At 39.7% G+C, this 23,451-nt stretch overlaps 1 protein-coding gene across 1 annotated transcript; it reads right to left on the bottom strand.

Annotated features, from left to right (window-relative positions):
- Positions 1-1,428: 1,428 nt before the first annotated feature.
- LOC133462545 (phospholipase B1, membrane-associated-like) lies at positions 1,429-21,914 on the bottom strand. The gene is made up of 43 exons (XM_061743840.1): positions 21,788-21,914; positions 21,071-21,126; positions 19,338-19,398; positions 19,138-19,201; positions 18,980-19,014; positions 17,883-17,949; positions 17,146-17,194; positions 16,845-16,910; positions 16,679-16,744; positions 16,545-16,600; positions 16,379-16,451; positions 16,166-16,273; positions 15,981-16,034; positions 15,553-15,621; positions 14,865-14,951; positions 14,727-14,787; positions 14,591-14,649; positions 14,360-14,433; positions 14,226-14,269; positions 10,989-11,097; positions 10,838-10,889; positions 9,662-9,742; positions 9,132-9,197; positions 8,955-9,055; positions 8,762-8,843; positions 7,017-7,121; positions 6,837-6,932; positions 6,667-6,738; positions 6,499-6,576; positions 6,333-6,393; positions 6,200-6,258; positions 5,922-5,989; positions 5,791-5,834; positions 5,562-5,661; positions 5,413-5,464; positions 5,206-5,286; positions 4,437-4,502; positions 4,214-4,308; positions 3,452-3,533; positions 3,262-3,366; positions 3,050-3,145; positions 2,847-2,921; positions 1,429-2,745 (listed from the first exon to the last, which is right to left on the bottom strand). Exons 1-43 carry the CDS (start codon positions 21,846-21,848, stop codon positions 2,485-2,487), a joined length of 3,297 nt encoding a protein of 1,098 aa, XP_061599824.1. The 5' UTR covers positions 21,849-21,914; the 3' UTR covers positions 1,429-2,484.
- Between the last annotated feature and the right edge of the window lie 1,537 nt (positions 21,915-23,451).

The raw sequence follows: 23,451 nt of genomic DNA, 5'->3' as shown, positions 1-23,451 counted from the left end.
TGTTTCAAGTAGGTTTTCACTTAAAATAAGTAGAAAAATCTGCCAGTGGAAAAATATTTTTTTGCTTATAATGAGAAGATAAATCTTGTCCCGCTGGCAGATTTTCCTACTTATTTCAAGTGAAAATGTACTTGAAACAGGTGAAAATTGTCAAATAAGTTATTTTTCTGGTGATGACTCTAAATGTTGAAATAGCAGTAAAACCACATTCATTGATGAAATGACATAAGGGATGGAAAGGGGGGATGGCAGTTTTACAGGGGGATGATTTTGACTGTTTTTATTTCAAAGGGGATGCCATCCCCCCTCATCCCCCCTCAACTCTAGTACTGATTTGAATACATAATCAGGGGTCGTTATGCCATCAGAGGCCAATTCAACTGGAAACAACCTATCTGTAATACAGCTGCGAAAAGTAGGTGCATTTCTGTCTGTGGAAAAAGGATGGGTAAGTTGAGTATTATTTTGATAAACACTTAAGTAATCCTTTTTTTAACATATGTGTGTGTACAGATACATGTATGTATGTAAGTGTAAGCATGTGTAGTGTACATATGTATGTGGATATGTAATGTGCTTATATGTATGTACATGTATGGATATATGTAGGTATGTCATAAGCAGATAGGTATGCATATATATGTGCATATGCTCTTTGTTGTTGTTAGCTATTATTCATTTGTTGTATTTCATATAAGGAAAATGTCTCAAACATGTCAGACAAAAGAACATTTTGAAATGTAAGAATGGAGGGCATTCACAAGCCGAGGCTTCAGCCCTGACCCTTTGGTTGTGACCTAAGTGTTCATGCTTGGTGGTGACCAATACATTTTTTTATTCATTTATTTATTTATTCATTCATTCATTCATTCATTCATTCATTCATTCATTCATTCATTCATTCATTCAATTCATTCATTCAATCAATTTAATATATATGTGTGAGTGTGACCCAAGCCATGGTCACAGATGGTCCCCATACCTTTACAGAAACTGGCCAGAAACTGGCCTTTTGCCCGACGTATTTTTCTCAAGTTTGGTACAAATGTGAGCTGAAGTGTTGATATATGCTACCCATGTCCACTGGCTATTTATTTAAGAACTGTTACTATGCAGAGAAGACATTATGGTTGTTCTTTCTTATGCAGTGCCTTTCTTGGACGCATCAACAGACTATTCTGGGTGGCAATGGTTTTCCAGGTAATCCTAAATGATGCTGTATCACATCTGCTTCAAGGCCTGCTGTCTTTTGCGTTCAGGCTTTTGATTACCTTGTTTGTTACGAGAGGCTATTCAAGTTGTTGTTGGCTTTCTATCCACTAGAGTCTGGCTGTTGTTTTTTCAAACTTTGCCTCTTCAGTATTCTTAGATCACGTTCCCAAGTTTTCCCATTGTCTAATATATAACGTTCAGAAGACTTTCATTTTTTTCAAAGGAATTTATTGGAAAATATACATCAGATTCTTTCAAATATTTATTAACAGTGTAGAGGAATCTTCTTCAAAACTTTTGAAATTCCCTTTTGTATGATTGTTGTTGATCTAAACCAAATCTTGACTGCTGGACATTCAGTTACTATGTGAGAACACTGATTTGATCCCAGTTTAATTTTCTGCCTGTCTACCTGCTGTTTCTTTTAGGACCAAACACTTGTTCTCGATGGGATTAACTTTGCTATCACATTTGTGCATTTCCTGCAGAACTTTAGCCTTCCCTGCATGTTTTTCCTGCTCTTCATCTTGACACCAGGGTGTCTTCTATCAGCCTTAACCTTGCTGCATGCACAGATACATCCAGGGCCCAACATACAGCCAATGTCTCACCACTGGTGACACGATTCCTTAGCTGAATCCTCCTGACACCTACTGAACACCTGAGGGTTTAAGTATTACGTATTTCAAATAAAAAAAATAATGAACGCATTAATGACAAAATATCCTCATAGTTTTAAAATTATATGTGCATTTAGTTTAGATCAAGCTTTAGCCCATCTAAAAATAGAGATATTTATCACAAATTAATTCAAGATGCATGTTAATTTTAATAAAATTGGCTATATGAACGTCCAGTGTGGACGCACTTGCAAATGTTCTGTGCAAACATGTCATTATGTTTGCTGGTTTAGACTGGTTCTTTTTAAGTTAGTTACAACATTTAAATTAGCCTTACGGCAACAGTGATATATAAATCTAAAGGAAAATACAACACTGCTCACAATCATTTCCAACACTTTCAGCTCCTTCAGTATTTTCATTTCTTTTCCCCAACATCTGCTTTTGTAAGCAAAGAATACCCTTTTCTTCCAGTCAAGGGCAGTAATTAGCTTTCCACTTGTAGCTACTTTTTCATCTGTTATTATGAAAAACCGCTACTATAGATAAAGTACCTTCTAAAGTCATTTTGAATTTTTGCAAATGTTTTTGTTCTTGTAGCTCGTCATTGCGTCCTTGAATTGTCCAGTGCAACAACACAGCAAAAGCCACTTTAAAAACTTGTGACGCTCGTCTCCACGGCAGCTGCCGTCATCCTCTTGGCTCTCCTGTCTCTGCAGGAAAAGAAGATCCAGGTGGCGGCCCAGCCAATCAGAAGTCCCACAAGTGCCAGCACAGCAGCGAGCCATCCTGGCACGCTGCTCGAGCAATCTGGGACGAGAGGCCGGTTGGTGGTGCTTGTCGTGGCGGGTGCTGCTGAGGTCGTGCTCAAACTGGGGAAACTGTTAACCTTTGTGAAAATGTATGGATGCTCCTGCAACACAACAAGGTCTAAAACTGAGCCAAGCGTACAAGTTACAGCAAGTTGACTGTAAGCGATTGGAGGAGCAGTGTTAAATGTGGCGGCTCTCTTACCTCAGAGGGGCACTTGATGCTATTTCGGGCATTGGTGAAGTTGTTGTATGTCTGTTTTTCACCCACTGGCTCCAACTGGAGACGAAGCAGATTTATATCTTTGCCCAGTTCAAGACCAAATTACAGCGAAGGCAGGATGATTCAGAATGGCATCATCCTAAACCCTTCAGTTAATATTTCACCGCTTGCCTTGCCAGACTCACCATGTTATTCCACAGAGCAGCAGCCATGTCAGCATGTCCCCGTTCACTGAAGTGGAAACAGTCCACAGAGAAGTAAGTGGCATCAGGCCTGCCATCCTGGAAGAGAGCGAAAGCAGAAAACGCTGTTTGTAAGGATGCAGTAGTATTACTGACATAAATCTGGGTGTTTGTTGTGTAGCAGTGGAGGGTGGAGGGTGTGAAAAGGAGCTTACAGTAGTTAGAGGAACGATGGAGTTTTGGAAAAAAGGCTGGAAAACCACAGCAAAGTCCTCTCTGGCATCATAGCGGCCTCCGTAGACCAGATTTTCAGTTTCGACCTTACAGACGGGGATGCCGATGTAATGAATGTAATAACCAGTTTCAGTGTCACACAGCTCGGCTTTGCTGCTCCTCGGTACTGACCTGAAGTTCCCGATTGATCCGTTTGAGTTCAGACAGTTCTAGTGAATCCTCTCCAGGGAGCAGGAAGCAGGGGCAGACATACCTGTGGGTCAAGGATGACATCAAGAAGATGATTTTTGAAGATAAAATATTTTAATAATGATTGTAGAAAAGACTAAGTTTACTGTTCTAATTGCAACATTTATGGATTTATTATATATTCAGGGATAAAGCAATCTACTATAATAATCAAGCCGAAAGAGGAGGAGGATCAAGGGCAAATCAATAACCCATTGCATTTTGAAATGCATACTGCGGTGTCTGACTTTAAAACTGCAAAATACAGCACCGGCCTGGGTAAAATGTAGGGCCGTGCGATTATTCGATTTTAAATCTACATCGGATTTATTAATCACAATCGATGTTAAAAAAAGGAACATCGGAAAATCGATTTTCCTTTTTATTACAGACAGAGCTCGTCTAGTCATCTTTGTTTGGTCAAGAAAATTGTAAATGTTGTCACTTTACTAAACTCAAGGAGGATTTACAGTATCTTTCAATTGCACTTCATTCCCAATAGGGAAATCTTTAAGATAAAATATTTGAAACAATTTATTCCATTGTCTTTTGTAGTTTTACCAAAAAAATCAAAATCGAAAATCGGGTTTTCTGAGAAAAAAAATCGGGATTTTATTTTTGTCCAAAATCGCCCAGCCCTGGTAAAATGATACAACTTTCAACTTTCTAATTCTCTGCTTTGTGTTTCAAATGCTAATTTCCTACTTCTGTAGCACGTTGCACCCAAGACTGTCGCTCTTGACCCTGCGAAGGCCTTCAATCTCCAGGATCCCCAGGACATTGACAATCATTCTTGGAGCCTTGGGAGAGTCAGAAAGCAAGAAAACGCAATCACTGTTAATCTTGTACTTTTCTTTTTTTCTTGAGTCACTTGTGATTTTATTGCTTGTTACTGATAGCTATGCAGAAGATCTAAGCAGCATCTCACCTCTTTGTACAGGATATCCAAGCTTGTCATCATATGATAGCTGTAGTTCTTAGGTGAAAGCGTGGCCTGCGGATTTCAGAGGAAAAGTTATGAATTTATTGTGAACTCGTGGATTGAAGGAATAATGAATTGGCCAAGTGTGACTCTAATATCAACCATGTACGAGCTCACCAGCAAGAACGAACCCTAGGATATAACTACACAGTCTCAGAGCTCATCTTAAATTGATGCCGCTCTTTGATTTTTAGCTTCAAAAGCACAACCATGATGACAACCACCGCTGAAGAATGCAGAGAGGATTGAGAAATAGGAGGCAAAATGAAAAAGAGTGGAGAGAATGAAGTGAGTCTGGGTTGACCTCTGTGTTGTTTATGACTCTTACAGAACAAGGACTGTGACTGTGGCTTGTGTGCATGTTTAATGCAGACAGAGGCTGAGTTTTAGAGGAGGGAGAGGAGCGAGAGCTGCACTGGAGAGAGATGGGGGGGTGACAGAATGCACCCATTGAAAAGAAACCATGTCTGCTTTCATCTCACTCTGTCACAATAAAACTATTAGGGGAGGCCAGCTCACAAAGCTTCATTATTCTGCTCCAGTGCTCAGATCCATTTAGGGAGTGATATCATGAGACAGCTCTACACAGGGCATCACACAACACCCAGGGATGCTTAAAAGTGCTGCACTTGTGCAGGAGGGCTCCTCTTCTCCCATGCCCTTCACCCAATGGATCAGCCTGCATTTCCTGTGACGAACTCTTAAAGCGACTCACCCGGTCGTTGCAGTACTGACACAGGTCATTGCCTCCGATGAAAAGGGTCACAAGCTTCCAGTCATTCTGAAAATCCACCGTCTATTCCAGATAAATAGATGGAATATTTGGAGAGACAGGGAATTGGAGCAAAGGTCATCACAAAATGTCATTTGTGGCAATGATGAACTGATTTGGAGACGGTGTTATTATTATTTTGAAACTCACTGCGTCATTTTTTATGGCCTCAATCAGACGCCGGGCCTGCTCTGGGATGCCCCTGCATGTAATTATGTATAATCAAGTAATTCATTAGGTGAATAAAGTACTGCCAACATCAAAGAGTTGCAAATATTAGATCCATCTTTTGAACTCACGATACTTTGGCCCCAGAAACAGCCATATTGAACCCAGTTTGCCTTCCTCCTTGTCCTTTTGACATTCCTTTGATAGCAGGATTGAACTTCTTTAAGATATCTGGTAAACAAACAAAAGAAAAAAGAAAAACGGTATTTTACCGCACAATGACAGCATTCTTGTTTTTTTTAGACCAACTCTGCCATCTGGTGGCGGTAATGTGCATAACACTGCAGGGCTGCGGCTTACTGGGAAGTGTTGTGACGGTTTCAAGAGCCTTGTCCCCTCCAATGCTTGATCATGGAAGAAAGACAGCAAATGAACAAAATATACACAATGCAGCACATGTTTAATTATTATCTTTGTGTGTGGTATCTCACCTCCATGACACCCCGGTGTACTCAGTCCTGAGCTGCAGCAGGCTTTTTGCCTTTGCACCAAAGGCAGTCTACGACCAGCAAAAAACTAATTATGCTCCAGAAATCAAGACAATGTTTTTCCTGTTCCACCTACTGTTGCACTAATCTATTTATCTTTTCTATTATCTTGTCTGTAGCAGATTCATGGGGTCTTAACTCATACTGCATCATCTGGCCCAGGACAAAAATCACATAACTTTGTTCCACCAAGTCAAACTCACTGCCATAAATAAACCTACCGTTAAAGAGTCTCCGAGGGCAGATACCACCTTGATGTCAGCTGGTCGTACTCTATGAGCTAAGAAAAGGCTCAAATCAGCATGTTGTACACATAACAGTAGCATCTGACTTAAGTTAATAACTCCATATCACCTGAAGTGGGTACAGAGTTTGAGGGAGCTGTGTTAACACAGGAGAAATCCCTGCCCCAGTCCTGCAGAATGGCAAAGACACATGTGTTGGGTTTGTAAAGGCATCACATTATTGACCTTATATGATGCATGAATAATTAGTTCCTATTTATTAAAATAAAACCTACTGTAGGAGGGGGAAAAGTGGGTGGAGGGCCTGGAAATGTGTAGTTACTGTTAACAGCAGTTCGAAAGACTGAGTTGCTCTTGTGGAAAAAAAATTGATATCTAAATATTAATAACACAGGCTATACAAATAAACAATATGCAATGTAAATTTGCTAATAAACTGTTACCTCAGAAGGACATTTCAGATCAACGCCAGCTGCGAAGTCCTGCCTGTAAGTCTTGTTCCCCACCGGCTCCAGCTATTGTAAGAGTCACTAATTTAGTCACTGGTTTGGATTGTTGTGAAGGAAAACACAAACACAAACACAAAAATGTTCTCATAAAGAGTGGATCGTACCATGTTGTTCCAAAGTGCGCGAGCCATGAGTGTGTGAGCTTTCTGGCTGAGGTGAAAACAGTCTGGGGCGAAGTAAGAGCGATCAGGCCGGCCATCCTTTCAAGAAGAAGACGTAGGAAAGTCACGACTAGATGAAGAAATAAATGAAAAGACTCATTTTAAAGATGATCCACTTCTTGCCTCTAACTTGGGAAGGAAAACTTCTCTGAAGAAGGGCTGCAGAACCACGGTGAAGTTGTCATGTGTGTCATACCGTCCAGAGTCAATGAGCTCTCTCATACTTGACTGAACGACAGAACATGAAGACAAACGTAAAAAGAAACAGAAACAAGTCAGTGTTGCAACGTCTTCTCCACCTTAACCTCCTATCCTTCACGATACATCCTTTTTGTAACTTTAAAGCAGCACAATGTAACTTTCAGCTTTTGTTGAGTTTGGCGGCTCCTTTGGACAAAAGCGGTAGTGCTTTACCAGAAAGAACACTACATTTCCCATGAGCACCAGCGCGTACTGCCGGAAAACTCCTGTCCCCGTCGCGTGCATTGTCCGGGCATTTAGCTTGTTACTCTCGTTTTTTTCGCTGCTTCGGCCATGATACCAGCTTCTGCTGAGCTCTGCGCTCCATGCCCTGCCCATTTTCGTCTCGACTACGAATACTAGTCCTACGAAACTACGGAAGGAGGGGGAAGTGACGTATGCAGTACTCGAGTTGTAAAAAAAAATCAGGGGGGAAGGTGGATTTTATCATATGGGGACAGATAATTTGTGCTGATTACAAATAATATAATATATTACAAATAATAGCACTGACCAAAACACCTGCAGAAATACTGCAGGAATGACATAGCAGCAGTTAAATGCAGCCTTCTGTAAGCTTTAAATATCCACTGGGTTTACATCAAATACATCAAAACACAGCAATAAAAAACACTTTTCTGAACTTATCAATATGACTCTGTCCTTCACAGGATAAGTAAAATGGATCACTGCAAAAACTCAAAATAAGAATATTTGTCATATTTCTAGTTAAAATGTCTCATTTTAGTAAAAAATCTTATTACACTTAAAACAAGACTCATCACTGGAAAAAAAAACAAGTTTCAAGTAGATTTTCACTTGAAATAAGTAGAAAAAATCTGCTAATGGAACAAGATTTTTTTGCTTGTAATGAGAAGATAAATCTTGTCCCATTGGCAGATTTTTCTACTTTTTCAAGTGAAAATTTACTTGAAACAGGTAAAAATTGTCAAATAAGTTATTTTTCTGGTGTTATTTTTCTGGTGATGACTCTAAATGTTGAAATAGCAGTAAAACCACATTCATTGATGAAATGACATAAGGGATGGAAAGGGGGGGTGGTAGTTTTACAGGGGGGATGATTTGGACCGTTTTTATTTCAGGGGGGGATGCCATCCCCCCTCATCCCCCCTCAACTCGAGTACCGGTACTGGACGTATGCCGTAAAAATTTGTAGTTTTTTAGTGTGGCAGGGTTCCTACCATGCTCCTCAAAGTTACATAGTGCCAGTGAAGGTGATACAGACCCCTCAGACCATGACATAGGTTCATTAAACCTGTTGGAAGTTGATGTACCATCACAATGACTCTGGAAAATATGATATTAAGGTGGAAAAGTTACATAGTGCTGCTTTAACTCAGATTTTGTCAGTTTAACAAAACGTAACATGGGAAAAATAAAAGGTGTTATAATTGTAAGGGTTTGGTTACAGAAAAGTGTGACTGATTTACAGTAACACCTTCAACAGAGCTTGATTGAGTCTGGATGTGGACACGATAATAAACAGGGTTAAAGCAGCACATTTGCGTGCTAGTCAAGACAGATTAGGGTTTATGCATTTTGCAGATATCAGCAACATCTGAAAATGGCCGGAAAACAGTTTCTTTATATATTTCTCCTTTCAATACCTGATAAGCCAGGTTGAAGTCTGTGACCCTCTGCAGTTCGGATGTTCCCTCACTGGGCCTCAGCGTGCACGGGCAAATTATACTGAACATCAAAACACTTACATGTCAACGATACATGATGTGGGATTTTTTTTTTTCTTTCTTCATCTTAAACTGTTTGCTGTAATATTATCAAAGAATAATAATCACTGACTTGACAAGCCAGGTGGGACAACGCAGAGATTTATCCTGGTGCAATTCACGCAGTGGTATGACGTTCAGCGTCTCTACGAGATTGACAAACGCTCGAGGAACCTGGAAAATAAGATTTTGGCCTCAGTCATTACAAAGATGCAGTTTTGATGCAAAGTGTGAGAGGATGAACCCGTACTTCATTGTGAAGAATGTCCAAAGCGTCACGGATTCGCGCGACCACATTACTGGGTGAGAAGAAGATCTGTAAAACAGAAAGAGATTAGTTATTTGATCACAAACTGTGAATTAATTGGCAGTTCTTTGAAACGAAAAGCCAAAATGTTTCCGAAGTCTTGTTATGGTGGATTATGATTGGGTTAGGGTTGACGTAAAACAAGCTATTTTATTCGTTTTTCAGTCTCTTAAAAAAAAAAAAAAGAAAAAAACAAGTAAAGCAATCATTAAGAAAAAAAAGTTGTATAATTTGGTTTAAAAAAAGTTTTATAATTTGGTTTAAAAACAAATAAGTTTTATAATTTGATTTAAAAAAAACAAAAGGAGGTATATAACAGATTTTAGACATATATTGACTGGAATATAAGAAAAGCTCACAAATATGACCACTACACATACAAAACAGCCAAGTATCTTCTAAAATGAGAGTTGTGGTTTAGATTAAAGTAAATTATAAGTATGGAAATGTGAGTGGAAATGAGGAGCGCTCACACTGTCTGTGCAGAAGTCACAGATGTCGTTGCCACCAATAAACATGGTTATCACTTTCCAGTCCTTGTGGAAGTCGATGCGCTAAAGGGAAAACAAGGTGTTAAGTGTATGTAAGGGTTTAATGACATAAGGAAATCATAAAGAATTACGCACGGAAACAACGTTTATACAGTTTACACAGAAAATCACATAAGCTTCCTATAAACTCTCTAGGTATGACTGTAAAACTGAGGAAACTCTTCCTGTTTGGATCCTGTTTGGACTCCTGAAGATGATTTTGTCTGTAAAATATTAGAACTCTGATTGATTGATTGATGTCAACACTACGTCATAACAAGAGGGATTTTCTGTTGTTGTTTTTTTTTATGATAATAATTAAAAAAGGTCTAGGTGTTTATATTTTTTTAGGTAAAGAAATTATTCAAAGCTTTAACTGCAAGTGAGTCACATGAACACAGCAGAGCACTAATCTCTCTCATCCAATTATATTCAAACCGTTTTATGATACGTTTGCCATAATTTCATTTATAATAATTTACAATGCTTAAAGGTGTAAAGGTGAATGATTTTTATGGACACAGAGAACACTACTTTGCTTTGACACAAATGACAAAAGAAATGCTCAAAGGTGAAATAATTGTACTGAATGAAGCAAATATAACATTTTGTCTCTAATAGACTCGGAAAGCTGGAACAATAACTCCCTGTTCAGACGAGAGGTCATAGGAGGTTATTGGAGGCCATATTCTGCGTTTTTTTCCACCTTAGGCCTCATTGCGTGGCATTCAAAGATCAAATTAGTCAAGACATTGGAAAAGTAAGGTCAGCCGTAATGGGCCAGAATTCCAGCTAAATAAGATTAAACAATTTAAAGGAAACTCTGAAAAACATAAACCACGTTTCTGTGAATTTCAAACTTTGAAAATAGACTGATAAATATTATCTAAAAAAAAGTCTCCCCATAATCTGGACATTTTACAAATAAACAAAGTAAATAGATAAAAAGTAATAGATACAGGGGGAAAAAGAGGAGGAGGGGGGCTAACTAACCTAAACCAGGAAGTTTCCCTGACGTAACGGTCAAGTTTGTGTGTTTTTCTGAACATTTGGATTAAAATCGTACTTAAATAAATGAGTAAACACATTTCTGCTTTTGCTTTTTGTGTCACATCTCACCGAGTCGTTTCTCATTTTGTCCACCAGGGAGCGCACCTGTCGCACCATGTCACTGGGGGCAGAAACAAACCTTAGCAACAATCACATGTGACCATAAAAAGTTGTTCCTTTGGATTTTAAAAGTCAAATGCGGTTCGTGGGTGCGACTCACCCACTCGTTGCTCCCGCCACGGCCAGATTAAGGAAGGCTTTTGGGCTGTTCTCGTTCCCGGTTCCCTGAGAGAATCCAGTCACGTTAGGGTTGAACTCCTTCAGGATGTCTGCAAACATCACGGAGGTCAGAAAAATAAAACAGAGGTTTAATTGATGGATCAAACTATGACCATTTAATTATAATACATGATATTAGATAACAAAAAGTCTGCTTTTAATTGTTTTAATTGTACTTATTTATTCATTGGAGGTTAAGGCTGTGGCAGAGTGGAGGAGCTGCAGCCACTCAGGCTAACGGGCCACACCTGTGTCCCGTCAACCTCTCCACTCTGCCAGCTCATAAGAGGAGAAGCTGCTGCTGAGACTGGTGGGGTCAGACTGAGCTGAAGCTGTGCTCGTGCACGTGTGTCCTGGGTGCTTGCTAAATAAAAGGGTTCTGCACAAACTCCGTGTCCTCCTCTATCCTGTCGGTCGGGCCCCGTGGCACTCGCCGTGCTACACTGGCTCCCAACGTGGGGCCCGACGGGATGGAAAAGGGAGGCACGGAGCAGGCCCTGGACGCGCTCGCCCGGGCCATGGCGGACATGGCGGCCGCCTTCCGGGACCAGGGCGAGCGGCAGCTGGCCGCCATAGAAGCCCTGGTGGCCGCGGGGCGACCCACCCCTGCGCCCCGTCTGAAGTTCGCCGCAGCAACGCGGGAGGAGCTGGCGGCGCCGCAGCTGAGAGGCCGGGAGGCAGAAGCTGCGGGCCGCCAAGCGACGGCTCCCGAGACGGCGGGGCCGACGGAGCGACCCATCCCGGCTCCACGCCTGAGGTTTGCCGTGGCAGCCCTGGCGGCGCTGCAGTCGACCGGCCGTGAGGCAGTCGCTGCAGGCCGCCAGGCGACGGCTCCTGGGATGGAGGCGGAGTCTGAGGCGGAGTCGGCTGCGATGGCGGAGATGGGGGCGGAGTCGGCTGCAGAGGTGGACGAGGACCAGCAGGGCGGCGCGACGGAGGAGGCGGTGTTAGGCACACCAGCTCCAGACCAGGGCTGCGCCGTGGAGGAGGCGGTCCTGGAGGCGGACCAGCGGCCGGCGAGGGTCCGCGTCATGGAGGAGGGGGTGGTCCTGGACGCACCGTCGGACCCGAAACCACCTTGGGCCCGGTACCGAGAGCGGCGGTCTCGGCCGTCGGCCCGTCGCCGAGGACGGCCGCCCGACTGTTCCCGCTGGTCGGCCTGTCGCCGGGGACGGCCGCCCGACCGGGCCCGGGAGGGGAGTAGGCTCGGCCGGACGGACCCCGGCTCGAGGTTGGTGTTGGGGGTGTGTGGCAGAGTGGAGGAGCTGCAGCCACTCAGGCTAACGGGCCACACCTGTGTCCCGTCAACCTCTCCACTCTGCCAGCTCATAAGAGGAGAAGCTGCTGCTGAGACTGGTGGGGTCAGACTGAGCTGAAGCTGTGCTCGTGCACGTGTGTCCTGGGTGCTTGCTAAATAAAAGGGTTCTGCACAAACTCCGTGTCCTCCTCTATCCTGTCGGTCGGGCCCCGTGGCACTCGCCGTGCTACAAAGGCTAAAACTGTTTTCAGCTTCACTGTGTTAAAAGGCGACACTTTTCTGATGTAGATATGACTGTTGCTCAGGAATAGGCCTGTGTTGAAAAAATCGATTACCCAATTCTAAATCGATTCTCATATGAATTCCTAAAAATCGATTAATATGTCTAAAGATCGATTTTTTTTTTCTTTTTTTCTTTTTTTTTTTTCCTTTTATTTATTTATATATATATATATTTTTTCATCATTACATTACAACTTTTGGCTATTTTTCTGTTTATCCCCAAAAAAGGAATGTTTTGTATGACACGAGAATAACTGGTGCCATGTTTTTGCCTTTAAATATGTTTAAAAGTATGAAAACATTAAAGTGTTAGGTTATAATTGCATAAATTGTCTATATTTCATTACTTTATATACTGTCTTGGGGTAACATTTGCAAAAAATGCTAAAAACCAAATGCTCAAAAATTTAAAACCAAAATAGACAGAAAATGGAACAAATAAAAAGGAATGTGGGAAAAAATAAAAACGATTTCATACGTCTCTGTTTCCTCCCTGGATCTGTTTGGTAATTCTGACCCACATGATGTTTCTGAAAGCAGTTCTATCAGCATTCTGGGAGCTGATTGGTCCTTACAGCATCATTAGCTGCCAATACTTGCTGTTGAATCTCAATATAATACTAGTAGTAATATTTTGCATAACTACAGTCATATAATTCATGCAACACGCAAAAAACAGTTTTAATAACACTAACCCAAATCAATATCGGAATCAAATTGAATCGGATCGGATCGAATCAAATATTGATAATCGATTCTAAATCTTAAGAATCGGAATCGAATCGATTCTTGATATTTGAATCGATCCCCAGCCCTACTCAGGAATATATTCAAACTATTTTCCCCGAACACAGTTTATCACCGTATCCATTACTGAATGAATGAAGTGAATGAGACGAAGTGGAAAACCCGTCTTGTTGTCAGATAAAAGTGAGATTTGTGTGTGAAAACTGTGGATGCCAGGGGCTAGAGAGCAGAAAGGCCCTGCGGTTTGTTACCATTAACGGCTAAAATCATGCATTTGGGATGTCATGGGCCTGCAGTAGTGCACTTGGCTTGAGTGAAGACAAATGATAAATGATAAATGGAGAAATCTGCCAAACACGACTTTTCTGGGGAAAACTTTGCTTATTTCAGCAAGACGGTGCAAATTCACATTCTGCATGTATTGCTCTAGCGTGGCTTTGAAGGAAAATGATAGGGAGGAAAGACAGTTCCAAAGGGTTAGCTGTGTCGTGGCACAGATGCCAGATGATCAGCTGAAATCCTGTATTGGACTCAGAACCGGTAAACATTTTCAAAGTTACAGTCGATGTTTTCTTCCATACCTGCAAAACTTGTAACGTTTAAAAAAGAAAAAGTCAGATGAATCACTGTGATAAACGTGTTTCATTAATTTCTTTATAGATTTGTTTACAATTTATAAAGTTCCAACTTTTCTTAAATGTATTCATTTTTAGTTGACATCTAATCCAAGTCTGTTGGATTAGTTGTTGTTTATACCCTACTAAACTCTACTACTTATCAGTGCTGTAATTTGACAACATCGAACATGTCTTTTTTGATCAAATATTCAACTTGAAAGCATTTGAATTTGATTTAGTTTTAAGATTAAAAAAAAGAGAGAGACAAACGTACTTGGCAGAGTGGTCACAGTGGTTACGTTTCCATTACCGCCAATGCTGAAAATGACAGACACAGCTTGTTGTAAATGCAGTTTGAAAATAAATAAATGAATCCCTCCTGGAGTATTATTTCCCCCCACAACTCACCTCCAAGACAGTCCTCTGTATTCAGTGAGCAGCAGAAGAATGTTGTTTCCCTTTGCACCCACACCGTTGGCTGCCTGCAGAGACACCAGACACGAAGAGGAGGCTTGATTTAAGCCTTTGCATGCACTGCAGTTGCTGATGCAGCCCGGTGCTTTGCATGCAGTTGCACATTACAAGTGGTTGTGGATACACATTTGATGAAAGACCATGTAGGAGAAGGGAATTACATACTGTCAGAGAGTCGCCTACAGCAGCCACCACCTTGACATCAGCAGGTCTGAGCTCATGTACTGGACAGGGCAGAGAAAAGCTAAGTTTAGCATGTTTAAATTTGATTCATGTTTCCCAGCTGAGTTAAAAATGTTACCTGACGTGGGTGTCGTAGGAGACGGACTACGATTTAAGCAAGGTATCTCAGTTCCCATGACCTGAAAACATAGAGTTCAATTTATAAAGTGCAAACTTTATTAATCTATTTGTGTTTTAGTAAAAGAAAGTCTCTTACAGGATCAGTCAGCACAGATGTTCTACTAAGAACCTCCTGCTCTGCTTCAGTGGGGGAATTTATTTGTGTTCGCAGAAAAGGCCGCTCCTGAGAGAAGGATTTAGACGTGTTTTTAAACAGCTTCACCTTTGCATCTGGATGAGTTAGATCAGGGGTCGGCAACCCAAAATGTTGAAAGAGCCATATTGGACCAAAAACACAAAAAACAAATACGTCTGGAGCCGCAAAAAATGAAAAGTCTTGTATAAGCCTTAGAATGAAGACAACACATGCTACATGTATCTATATTAGTTATAACTGGGGGAAGATTTTTTTTTTCATTATGCACTTCGAGAAAAAAGTCGAAATGTCGAGAAAAAAGTCAAAATTTCGAGAAAAAAATTGAAATGTCGAGAAAAAGGTCAAAATGTTGAGAAAAAAGTTGAAATGTCGAGATTAAAAAGGAAAGGAAAAAGGAAGAAAAAAAGAGAAAAAAAAGGAAAAAAAGAAGAAAAAAAGAAAAAAAAGAGAAAAAAGAGAAAGAAAAGGAAAAAAAGAAGAAAAAAAGGTCAAACATTTTTGAAAAAGCTCCAGGAGCCACTAGGGCGGCGCTAAAGAGCCGCATGCGGCTCTAGAGCCGCGGGTTGCCAACCCGAGTTAGATCAACGTTTCAGGAAGTTACTGCATTAATTATGTCGGCATGCGTCACCTCAGTAGGGCAGGGGATGGTGATGACATTACCGTCCGTGAACCCCGACTGACCTGCGGACGGCTGGAGCTAGAGGAGGAAACCAACGATTGGTTAAGGCTTTGACGCAAAGTAGAGGTCATTCTGCGCAGCCAATCACCGACTTACACTTCACTTCAGATAATTGTTCTGTTGAGATGCACATGCAGAAAGAAATATATTGACAAGAATCCTCTTGCATGTAATCTCATGAGGTTAATCTTTACACTTCTTATCTAAACTGCCATCAGGCAAATATACACTTCAGCCATTGCTGGTGACACTTTTTACTCTTTCAGAACCATTTTATAATGCTTTTCATGACATACTGATTGATAACAGGCTGTTTTTGAGACCAACACACAGACCTTTTTATCTGTGATCTGTTTCAAGGATTTACAAAAACTTACCAGATTTGTCCACAGCTGAACGGCTAACAGGTCAAGTTCAAACACTGTGCGTTCCTTTAGGGACACAAATGATTTATAATCAAATTACACATCGGCCGATATCCTTCCACTTATTCTTTCTCAACGGTGAGATTGATAACTTACAGATGAATTATGAATGCTAAGGTTAATTTCTCTTCACTTACCAAAGGTGAGTTGGAGTCCAAGACAACTGGGGAGGGCTGTAGCTCGGCGGTGAAGTCATTACCCGAGTTTTGCCATCTTGGTTCTTCCCAGAGATGACTTAAAGAGTCCTGAAACCAAATTAAAAGCAACATTTTCAACAGTGCAGTAAAAAAAAGATGCAAGATAAGTTATAAGTCAAAAAAGAAAAGCTACTCATCTATCAGCTTTTTTACCTGCAGGGCTTTCAGAAGATTTGCTTTGTAGAGGCCTTGATTTACGGATTTATCTCTCACACACTTACAGTCACTACGAAATTAAAAAAACAAGCATTTAACCTCCATGCAGCAGTAACAACTGACAGATTTTTTTTTTTTGCTATTTTCATTTAAAGACACTGACGTATGTTCCTGATGATCTCCACTCCAGACCACCACATGAACTAAAGTGCGATGCAACTGTAAACACATGCCAATAACATTTTTAGTTTCAGAAACATTGTAATTGGTTAATTGTTAAAACCAACAATACCAAACCTGCTTCTGCAGAATCTGCAGAGTTGCTTCCACTTCCTGCACCGCATTTTTGATATCAGCATCAACCTGCAGAATAAAGACGAAGTAAAAGTACTTCAAAAACCCTTAACACAATATTTAATGTTAGAACAAGCGTGTTTTTGAGCTAAATACTGAGAAAACGTACACGTGGTGAACAGGCACACATGACATCTGCCGGGAGAAACAGCAACACAATCTTCCAATCTGTTGACTGCAGGAATACAAAGCCAGTGCATTTAATATTGATCGAGTCACATATATCTTATTCCTTGGAAGATTTAAGTTTGCTAGTTGGCATATAATATGCTTTGGCTTAGTAAATATGTTTGCTATTCATCTAATTTGACGGAGGAATTCATGCAGCTCACACAGGCAAAATAAAAATAAATGTAAGTAGTAGAAATGTTTAGAACTGGAAAGAAACTGTAGTAAAAGGTATTTCTTACCTGGTGTGAAAGCGAGAGAGACAGGTCCTCAGCTTCTTGTAATAAGCTCCTGTAACACATTCACTCTCACATGAGGGATTGTAGCACCCTATAATGTAGCAATTTCCTGAAAATGTAATAACGCCTGAAAATGTAATAAAATTTGCACTTAACTCAATCGAAAATGTAATAACATCCATATGTAATAACTTCATCAACAATGTAATAAAATATCCTGACGGATATCGTAATAACATTTTTACTGATAATGTAATACCTTATTACATTATTGGGAATTTATTACATTTTCAGGTGGGTCTTTTTTTTCTTTTCCAAAACTGATAATGTAATACTTGACAAATAATGTAATATATATGTTCATTTTCAGTCCAGAGTTCTACATTTTGTGTTTTAAGTACCTAAGAATGTTATATACACTGGATTTGAAACAACTGAATGACTATTGGGTTAAATTGCAGACTTTGAGGACCATGTAATAAATTCCCGATAACGTAATAAGGTATTACATTATTGGTAAAAATGTTATTACAATATCTGTCAGGATATTTTATTACATTATTGGGGAAGTTATTACATTATTGGGTTTTATTACATTTTCGATTGAGTTAAGTGCAAATTTTATTACATTTTCAAGCGTTATTACATTTTCAGGAAATTATTACATTATAGGGTGTTACAGGGATGATACAGCCATGTCCTCGTACATTCATGCTCCTTTGGGCGTGTTTTGTTATTACCTGGGCCTCAACGAGGTCTGATCCACGTGGTTCACGGTCACATCAGGGTTAAACATGGACAGCAACTCTGTTCAAATGTGGAGACCTTCATAAGTGAGTCATTCTTCACAATATAACCACACTACAGATTATCCACTTCATGAAATCTTAATGAAACTCTTCACTTCACATTTGAAATCCTCTAAAGTCCAAGCTCCACTGTGTTTTACAGAACTCAAAGTTCCATGTCATCAACAGACCAGTTCACATGGCAAGGCTCACTGGATGAGTTTCCAATAATAAGGCAGAGGCATTGGACTGTAAGGCTCCACTTCTGGAAGCAGCTCCCTGTTTGGGTTCAGGATGTAGACAAACCCGGTGAATATTCGCCTCTCTTTTTTGATGAAGCTCAGAATCAGGCTCTAGGTCTGCTTTGAAGCCTGAAAATCAGCTGTTTTAAGAGAATAGATATATTTCCCTTTTTTCCACAAGTTGACAGAATTTCCTGAAGTGATAATAAAGTGTAATGTGCTTGGATTGGAATACCACAGAGATACAACAGCTCCCTCTCAACAGCTTAGCTCATAATAGCTGTATTTAAAGGCTGATCTCCTGGCATGTTCGTGCCTTTTGAAATCAGTGTTAAATCTTTGCATCATCTTCTTCCAAGATGCTCCAAACTCAGCAACGTGAGAAGTAAAAATAATATACCATGATGATCTAACCGGCTCACAATGACATATTTTGAAACTTGTTTTTATTTTGTCATTACTTTGAACTGACTTTTTTTTCCTGAAGATTTCATCAAGGGGTCCAATCAAAACTCTAATGAAGACAGAATAGTCTTCATGTTCCTAATTTAAATAAAGATTATTGGTAGAATGTTTCTAGAAAGAATACTAATTCAAAAAATCTGCAAATTGAAAGTGCAAATCAATATTTTCTTCTGCAGGAGTGTGATAACATGGAGGAAAGGAACCTCAGTATTAGAAAATACAAGCAAATCTAATTAACTGTTGGTCATAATAAACAAAATATTATAGAAATAATACAAAGATCTCCATTTACTGCCATTTGAAAGTGGTTAATAGAGCCTCTGCAGGTGAGGTTTGTCTTACCTGCTAATCTGCTGACGACTCTGGATGCTTCTCCCCTAACAATGAAAACAACCATGTTTGATTTAGCTGAATATATATAGATGAAAGATTTGATACATGAGGATTAAATGTAAATCTAATCTGGAAATGTGCGTGTGTGTTGCACATTTCAAGTTTACCTCTGTGTGGGAGGCATTCCCAACGTGTAAAGTGCCGCGATAACAGCAGGTACGAGTTCATGAACTGATACCGAGAGGAAAGATGGGAATACAGATGTCAGTAATGTTATGATGCACCACAAGAAAATGGCAGGCCTGAGAAAGGCCGTCCATCAGATAAGCAACGATTCAGTACTTGATTATGATTGTGCAGAGTTTACCTGAGGAGGAGGAGGACAAGGCAGGTGTTGCTGAGCAGAGTATCTGCATGTAACTTTCTGTCTAAATCACAAAATATATGCTATCACTGACAGAGTATTAGAGCAAAATGTAAATTACATTATAGAAAACAGTAGCAATAGACAAAATATTTTTTTTATTATCATTAATTAACCAGGGTAATAAACTCTTGAGATTTAAAAGCACTTTTTCAAGAGTGCCCTGAGTGTCCAAGACAGGCAGCATTTACGAGTATGAGAAACATAAAATAACAACTATATAAACATAAAATACAAAAGCGCCACAAAACAACAACGTCATCAGAGACTATATATATATAAATGTATATATATAAAGTCCTAAAAGTACAGTTAACTTCAGACCTTTAAAGGCTTTTTTTTATTTCCTTTATTTAACCAGGTAAAGACTAATTGAGATTAAAATCTCTTTTCCAAGAGTGACCTGACCAAGAGGGCAGCAGAAACAGTGTTACAACAGCGAAAAAAACCCAACGACAAACAGCATACAACATAAACTCAGGAACAGGAGGTCCGTATATGTCAAACTTTTCAGTACTATTCGATTAAAAACAATCACATTGGCCAAGAGAACTAGTTTCTCGATCCTTTAAAATGGAAGTAAATTCCCCCGGAGTGATCAGTACAGGTAACCTCAGGTCATTGTGAAGGTCAGTCCATGACCAGGGAGCAGCATATCTGAAGGCTTTTTTCCAAGTTCAGGCTTCAAAGGTCATCGTGATCACGCCTGACGGTTATCAGTCATAACATCTACAGCCAGAAGTAGATCCATGTAGAATATCTAGTTATGTTTAAAATCATATAATGAGACCAGATCATTGAGGTTTAAGTGATTATGGAGCTGATTCCAAGCGCAGGGAGCAACGTATTTAAATGCCTTTTTCACCCAGCTGGGTTCTGGCTTTAGGAACAGCTAAAAGAACAAAAACTGTAACTCCCAGAGCTTTTTCCAAGCATGTAAGCCGGTAGATGGGATGGAAAAATACCAAGAATAGCTTTGTGAATACCGGTAAGTAAATGCCAGCTTATAATTCTACTGAAAGACAAAGAAGACCATCCGACCTGAGCGTACAACGTAAAGCTTTGAGAATATTGATGAACCTCAAAGCTCCATGGGAGACTGCATGCAGTGAATGCAGACATTGTGATGCGTCTAAATCATATCAACATAGTCCAGCAAAGACATGGAAGTAGCGGAGACAAGTATCTTCTTCTAACCATATGTGCAATAACCATATGTGCAATATCTGCCTGTCTACCTTCCACACATTCTACCTGTTTTTTTTGCGCTTTCTTTTTTATTTTCAATGTACTGTATACTGTTCATATTTTGTAATTTTGTAATTATATATATTTTTTACTTTTTACCACTCCCCTGCATGTGTGTGTTATGTGTACTGCTGCCAACACAGTGAGTTTCCCCACTGAGGGAGAAAATAAAGGATTATCTTATCCTATCTTATCTTATCTTGGTTTGAAAAAAGTAGTGAGATTTGATTCTAAAGAAAAAGTCAAATGTCAATTTAAGTTTTCCAGTCAGTTGTTCAACATGTGGCACAAAAGAGAGAGCATCTTCGATCAAAATCCCTAAGTTTCTATTGTGAGAATGCCTGTTGGCATTTAGGACTACTTTCAACCCACACAAGGTGGGTTAAGCATCATTATTAATAATACATCTTCTAATCATCTTACAGTACCTTCTCAGATTTATCTGCTGCGGGTCCATTTTCTCGCAGGTTGACTCCAGCGTTGCCTACATGTTTCAAAAGTTTTAAAAGAATGCAACAGTTAAAAGAGCATGTGAATTTAACACAAGAAACATTTCAATTAACTTTAGAAACTTAGCAAGAAGACTTTAATCTCCTTTAATCTCCCACATCCTTCCATTTAAAATAAAAAAGCTTTTTTGAAAAGCACCCGTTTGTTTTGTTAAACCAGGACTTTACACTTCTTATAATTCGTTTTTTTCCTGAGATATTTTTGCTGCTCTGTCAATAAACTACTGCACATGCAGATGTAGGCGGTGTCAACCGACACATCACAGGTCGTACAAAAAACATCTCCTGTGTCACAAACTTTTTATGTTCTTATGGTCTTCTCTTTCTGCAGATCCTGGTAAAAGTCCTTGAAAATATAACTAACAGAGTTAATGTAAAATCCCCCTAAACAGTGCACATCAGTAAAACTGGTGAAAGTTTAAACTGCACAATAAACAAATAAAGTAGCAGCCGCTGTGAAAAGGAAAGTTTTAATCCATTCATGATCCCAGCAAGTAATGTGAAAATGTTCGCAACAAGACTCTTGTTCAGTTATTAACCTCATCACATACCGGCACGACTTACTTAACAGTCCTTGAGCTGAGCTGAATTTTGGCTACTATTTAAGAATATTACAATGTACCATACATCATTTACCTGGGAAAGCAGCGCAGGCTCCAACAAGGACCACTAGAATCAAGAGTGAGCGTGAAGTCATGATACAGCAAGATACAGAGTGTCTTCCACACTGAGAGGATCGTGTACCTGCCTCCTCTTTTTCTACTCTCTGCCTAAGAGGAAGAATGATGGGAGGCCTCCCTGATAGTAAAACTGTGCTGTACCTGTACAGGGTGTGGAAGAGGTCCCAGAAGGGCAAAGTTTTATCGAGGGGGATAAAATCCTCCACAGGGAAGAGGTGTGCAATAATCATTCCTTCTGACTTCCTCTTTTCCCGGCCAGTTTTATGTTTTTATACTGCAAAGTAGTCAAAACATCAGTACTTTTTATGCACGGTTGTAGTGTTTGTACAGTAAGTGCTAAAAAGCATTTAGTTTGCTTCCTGTAGGAACGGTAAGTCGAATAAAATACGCATCTGTTTTGCAACTGTTACAACAACAAAATGAGGAAAGTAATTGCACATGTGATGGCGGAAAACCACGTAATCCTTCAAAAGCAGCCTCAAGATATAACTAAATGAACTTTTGCGTTAGTGTAAACAGCTGTCTCAAAGTTCATATGTTCTAGAAATTCAATTTATGCTTTTTAGACGCAATAATGGTTATCAGAAATTATTTTCAGATTTCTCACCACTGTTGTATTAAAAAAATACATGAAATAAAATACCCTCAATCCAGAACAAAAACTCTGTTACTCAATTAATGTTTGGTATCTTATGTCTTTGGTGCTCTTGAAAGATTTCCCATACATTATTTATATTTTCAGGGGAAGATATTTATCTGCAGTTTTGTTTTAGCCTTTAAATGTAGCATTGTCCCTGTGCTTTTCTTTTCTTTTTCTTTTAATACTCAGAGGTACCAGCAACAATAGGCCAGAAGCCTATACAGACAGTTTTCTCATGGTTGTAGGTTCTTTTATCCCTTTTTCCCCATTTTTTCCCTTTTTTTCTGTCCCTGTGCTTTTCTGAATGGATAGTCTTTGAACTGGTCTTGATAAACTGTGTAACTGTGGTGTTGCAAGCATTCAGTTACACAATCTTATTTTGATGACTAGCAATTTAGTAAGACTCCACAGGATCACTTTTAGAGACATTTTGAGATGTGATTTGATGGCTACAGTAGATACTTTATCAGTTTGTACTTAGATCAACTTAGCAGATAACCTGACCCTTGGAATCAGTGAAGTTAAACAATATCTTGATGTTATTGAGTTATCCTATTCCCATCAAGCAGGGGAAAACATTTACAACATATTATGTAATGAAAATATTGTATAATGTACATTATTCAAGATTCCAAGAATGACTGGGACTACATTTGATGATCTTGCGAGCGATAGAATATGCAGCAGCTTCGACCGAGGATTAAAACTCTCTCCTTCAGCCCATGGAGCTCTAACTTCTCATAAAGGTTTCTGTAGCTTGGGACTGCATACATGGCCACAGAACACATGCTGAGAGTGACAATGGTAGTATAAACACAATTTGACAGTGTTAGTCAATGCTTTTCTTGAATCAAATGTGCCAAAAACCACTCCCCACTAACTAACTCTAACAGGTCGCAACTTTTGCAGATAACATTTGTGGTTAGTTTCTATATCACAGAAGATGTTTTGCATTAAATATTGTATCATTTTGACACGTT

Source organism: Cololabis saira, chromosome 16, assembly GCF_033807715.1.
Source record: "Cololabis saira isolate AMF1-May2022 chromosome 16, fColSai1.1, whole genome shotgun sequence".
In the NCBI taxonomy this organism is placed as follows: Eukaryota; Metazoa; Chordata; class Actinopteri; order Beloniformes; family Belonidae; genus Cololabis; species Cololabis saira.
The sequence above is the reverse complement of the archived record's forward strand: the minus strand, read 5'-3'. Positions and strand labels throughout refer to the sequence as shown.